The sequence below is a fragment of the Hippichthys cyanospilos genome, chromosome 15, assembly GCF_059441005.1.
Source record: "Hippichthys cyanospilos isolate Australia breed blue-spotted pipefish chromosome 15, RoL_Hcya_1.0, whole genome shotgun sequence".
NCBI classification, from domain to species: domain Eukaryota; kingdom Metazoa; phylum Chordata; class Actinopteri; order Syngnathiformes; family Syngnathidae; genus Hippichthys; species Hippichthys cyanospilos.
The window spans coordinates 11,092,286-11,097,500 of record NC_142383.1 but is presented as its reverse complement, the minus strand read 5'-3'; the positions used below and the strand labels follow the sequence as shown (position 1 = coordinate 11,097,500).

Here is a 5,215-nt window from a genome sequence, read left to right as displayed (position 1 = left end):
AATACAGGAGAAATGTGGGAGAAAAAAAACCGAGGCAACTTATTTATGGTGCCCTCAAGTTCTACTGAATAATGAAAGCCTCCAGATATAACCACATTTCAAACTTGGCTTTGTATCCCTGAGCAAACACTGAGTCGTCTTTTTTTTTTTTTGGGGGGGGGGGGGCAGGAAAAAAGAGTGTAAAGTTTGAGTTCACTTTTACCTCATTAAAATACTAATTCAAAGCCTCAGCAGCTTCATTTACAGTCCTCAACTGGTGAAGAACTACAAACGTCAACATATCTTCAAAGACTTTTATTTCCAATTTTAAGACTTAAATATAAACATGATATAATTAAGAGACACGTTCCAGTGATTGTAAAACTGAGGCGGTTGTGGGAATTTGCTGATATTGCGCTGGCTTTTTAGCGCGAGATCATTGGCGAGTCACACAGTGAGCACGACGTCTGGAGTATCTTCTTTATCCACTGTGGGTCTAGGAAAAAAGAAAACACTATTAACGAACAATGTAAAAAGTGACGTTCCAATAAAACATTTCCATGATCAAAAAGGCAGTAGGGCCAACTAATGAGCTATATTGAGTTGCTACATTAATTACATTTTTTTTCACCCTGAAAATGTATTATTCTATTAATTCTTCAATCCCAAAGACATTTCAAAGTTTTTTTCTTTGAGTCCAGATATTCAATCCCACCTATTTATCCATCCATCCACAATCTTAGCTGCTTATCCTCACAAGGAAAGCATATAAAAATGGAATGAGATTTGAAGTGGAGCTAACCATCAGGCTGTGGGATTCCCGAGATGCTGTCCTGCAAGAGGCAGCGTCTGAACGTCAGGGCCTGGCACGCCTGATAGGACAAAACGCACCTGCAACAAAACCAGGAGAAAAACGAGAGCTGATGGTTAGGATGCTGCATGTGTAACTTTCAAAAAAGTGTCAAGTGGTCTGACAAGTCAGTTACCTGAACCATATGTGACCGTTTTGGCACACTGCTTGTTTGTGGTCCGTGAAAGGCAACACTTCTTGACACAAACTGCAGCACTCCGGGAACGTCTGCTTGTTCATCTTTTTCTTGATGTGACCGATCAGGACCTAACAACACATAGATTAAGAACAGTTTATACATGATATAACACATGGAGGTACCCTGCAGCTCAAAAATGGCTTATTCTGCAACTTATCCTTTATTGTTACACTTTGATCGCAATTTGAACCTTTTGGCTGCTGGGAAATGGAAGTCGAGAGCTTAAGAAGGCTCTTTGTCTTTCGTAAAATCAAGAATATACCTGTGCATTTTTGTCATCAGAGTCCTTGGAGAGGTGTTCAGCCAAGCCGCTAGTGGGAATACACGTCTTCTCCGTTTTCTGAGTGTTGAGGTACACTTCGCCAAGTAACTTCTTCATGTTCTCTTTCACAAGATGGGTCTCCACCAGTGTGATCCACGTCTGCACCTGCTCCATCTGCTCTTCTGGATTCTCACGCTTTTCGGCCTCGGACTCTCCGTCCAAGTCTCCATCTTTGTCCTGTATGAGCACACTCATGAGCTCGTCAGAAGGTTTCCAATGGTGGTCCGTCAGAGGTGTCTGAAGTGACTGGTAGAGAAACCGAACCAAGAACAGCTTAAAACGCCATAAGTAGGGGGAGTCCACCTCCCGGATCTTCTGGTCCAGCTGCTGCTGCAAGGCTTGAGGAATGTTTTTGTTTTTCAAGATGCTCCACCTCACAAGGTCCAGCAGGTCAGCCTGCTTGTACAAGTTCTCTGTGGTGGATTTTAGCAGGAGTTCAGCTGCTGTTTCTGGTGATTTTAAAGCAATAAAGTGCAAATGGTAGGTCCTGAGAATTGGATGAAATGTGTCAACACAACCTTGTGTGCTGACCAGCACAATATACGCTCCGTTGTGGCTTAGCGCAAGCCCATGCAGACGCCTGTTGGTCAGACCTTCAGGGCACGGCATGTTCTCTTGTTTGAAAGTCAGACTGCTTTCCGTGAAATTTGGCATCAGCTTTTTGATCCAGCCGTCAGTGGAGCACGAGTACACCGCGCCCTGCCGGCTGACTGCTAGCGACATCACGGGGAGGGAGTGGAGACCCACCACGTGAGAGTTGTACACGTTCAGTCCGGCCGGGGAAATCATGAGCAAACACCAGAAGATGTAGCAACCGCGAGACGCCACGATGAGGTTGCAGCTGTTTTTTTTAATCGGGTGCACCAACGAAACACATTTAATGTTCTGAACGGTTATACGGTCACAATCCTTCCAGAGGATGATGGGGTGTCGCAGGGTGAAGTAACCATTAACGCCCTCCAAGCTAACCGGCAATATCTTCACTTGGCCCAACTCGCTGCCCACTATCAAGCCGCTCATTCGCCGATCTGCATTTTCGTACTCCCACCACGCCATATCGCTGGGACTGCTCAAACCAGACTGGATGGTATCGTAAAAAACAACATCTGTGCCATTCTCAAAGGGCAACATAAACTTCCACAAAACAATATCACCGTTTTCCATTAGGACGGCGAGGAGGACCATCTCCACATTCAGGCAGGAGTTGTCAGGCTGCACCTGTTTTAGCGTGTAAACGCTTGACCACTCCATCCTCACTGCCGTTTGCATTTGATACCGCCGCTGCAGCTCGTTATAGTCCAAGATATTTTTCTCAGGCAGGTTATCATCTTGCTCGCCATAGCCTTGTTCTTGCAGCATCTCACCGTACTTATCGGTGAGATTGACCAGCGTACTCCATGCTAGACTCTTAAGACTATGATGGATGGTGAGTCTGTGGTCAAGAGTTAGGCACGCGAGCAAGCAGCGGCCGTTGGAATCGCAGCCGAACGGCGACCAACTAGCATATTTAATTCCTTTGTGTACTTCCGTGGGATTGATGACTCCATCTAGCAGAAATTCTTGCTTAGTTGTCCAGTCGGGATGAACAGTAAAGTGCTTCATGGCTTTGACCTTTTCTTTTGGGGGTCCAACCTATACATTTACCACACACAAAAAAAGAAGAAAATCCAAGGCCATAAAATACAATTCACTAGTTACTAAATTACTTAAACATTTTAACTTTAACTCGATACATTTACAAGTAGATACCTGTCATAGGTTGCTGAGATAGGTTGCAGCATGCCCACAACCCTTGTGAGGATAGGTGGTCAAGATAATGGATTGATAGATGCTACATTATTGTAAATTTGTCATTTAAAATATCACATTACAACAAAGAACGGCGTGTTTACCACTCTAGCTTGTGAAATTTTCGGTGTGCTGGGATAAAATTTTGGTGCATGATTTTATTCATAATTAACCCTATAAATATATAAAACATACAACTAGCTTGTTTTCTGTGTTTGGTCATGTGACATTCACTAGCTGAGCTCTGATTGTGGTTGCAAGCGCTCAGAGCATATATGATGTCATTATTGGTAGACAGCAAGAGGCAAAAGGTGTTTTTAAAGGCATTTATTATACATGAAAAATATTGTATTAATGATAGACCATAGTAACCTTCTACTGCTAAAAATTGTCAAATTAGCATCACATTTAAATTGGATCAACGTGATGGCTTATATGAGGTAATTACAGGTAAAATCCAGCAGCTTTGGTGGAGTGAAAGATGTTCCCCATCTGACCTTTTTTGTTGTTTTTGGCGACCTGGTATAGATATTTTTTGTTGTTTTGGCAACCTGGTATAGATATTATCATTAGCTAATTTATTAGTAAAACACAGCATTGAGAAATCCATTCTTGGCATTATTTTGATATTATTTTACCTGGGGAGTCCACTCAAGTTACCTCTGTTCTTCCTGAGCCAGTTTTTACGCACGTATGAGTGCTTCTACTGCTACTAAGTGTACTTCAAATACCTTTGACTGTAACCCCCACATGTCTGAGATCGTTGACGTGGTGTTTAACGTGATCGGAATCGGGAGTAGAATTACCTGAATTTCGTAACTCTTCTTGGGGACGGGAATTGAAGTCCTGTTGAGTATCAGCTCTTGTCTGCTGCTGTGAATGTCGCAAACGAGCTCCATGACTGCTAACGAGTTGGTGGTACACACTGCTAGTCGGTGATCCTGCGACCAAACCAGTGGCTGCAGACCGGTCAGAGGAGATAAAAGCGGGATTGCCGGATCCCGTTTCACCGGTACGTCTCCCGTACTTACGACCCCATCGGCGGATTCTGGCTCCATCTCAATAATTTCAATTGTGGGCTGAGCATCCACAAAAAGACATGGCTCGACGGGGGCCGCCATATTTGTTGTTTATCGGACGTGACGTCACTGCAACGTCACTCTTTCGGGGGTTACAAAAAGCTTTTTCCTAATTTAAATAAAAAAATATTTTTTCCCCGTTTAAATATTTAATCTGTTTTCCGTTGCCTGTTACTCGCGCCCTTTATATTTTTGGTATATATAATTAGACTAAAAGTATTAGTATTAGTATTAGTACTACTTAATTACAAACCTGCTGTAGGGTTAGCTTGTTCAAATTCCTTTTTTTTTTTTTTCTGATAGAAGAATAAAATAGACCCAGCAACACCGTGCCTTAATGTGATGTGCTCTATAATCTAGGTTGGATAAAGGTGACTGTGCACATTCACTTGACTGAGACCTTAAAGTAATCTCATGGAAATATGAGTTTGCGCACTCCTTTTCCAATTTAAAATGCCATTTTAAATTGAACACAAGCTATAGAGTCTATCGCTTCACTGTAGGTATGTGTTTTTTGTTTTATTTTTTTTCCCCCATTTTTGACCTGACCCCCAATAAAGCGACAGTTAATGGATGAATTTTTCTTGTTGTGATTAGCAATATTGTGTTTTGGTTTAAAAACAGACCGTAACTTTAAGAATTTTGGACAAATATTTCAACCTCAGTTTCATTTGCCCGTAACACATTTTTCCACATGAGAATTTGTTATGCTCTATTTTTTTTGTCCTCATGTGAGATGTTCAGGTTGAAGGTCACATTAATTACTGTTATTGTATCCAACTTATTTATAATGCTTTCATTGTTTTATATCGCAAAAACCTGACAATGGGGTGTGCTTATCCATGGTACACTCACAAAATTTAGTGTAATCTATAGTTGGTCTTCATAGGCCTCTAACATTGCTTGCTAAATAAAATAAGACAACTGAAAATATGTTGGAAAATGCCTATTGGCACAGATCCTCGGCTCAAAGTAGGATTATAAAAACACACACAGAT

At 41.9% G+C, this 5,215-nt stretch overlaps 1 protein-coding gene across 2 annotated transcripts; it reads right to left on the bottom strand.

The window, feature by feature from the left end:
* Positions 1 to 285: 285 nt before the first annotated feature.
* On the bottom strand, positions 286 to 4,259 carry gtf3c4 (general transcription factor IIIC, polypeptide 4). 2 transcript variants are annotated; one of them, XM_088435186.1, is made up of 6 exons: positions 4,170 to 4,242; positions 3,945 to 4,079; positions 1,291 to 2,982; positions 966 to 1,096; positions 782 to 870; positions 286 to 475 (listed from the first exon to the last, which is right to left on the bottom strand). In XM_088435186.1, exons 1-6 carry the CDS (start codon positions 4,194 to 4,196, stop codon positions 405 to 407), a joined length of 2,145 nt encoding a protein of 714 aa, XP_088291312.1. In that variant the 5' UTR covers positions 4,197 to 4,242; the 3' UTR covers positions 286 to 404. The 2 variants fall into 2 exon arrangements, with proteins under 2 accessions (XP_088291312.1, XP_088291311.1); XM_088435185.1 differs by having other exon boundaries at positions 3,945 to 4,259.
* Between the last annotated feature and the right edge of the window lie 956 nt (positions 4,260 to 5,215).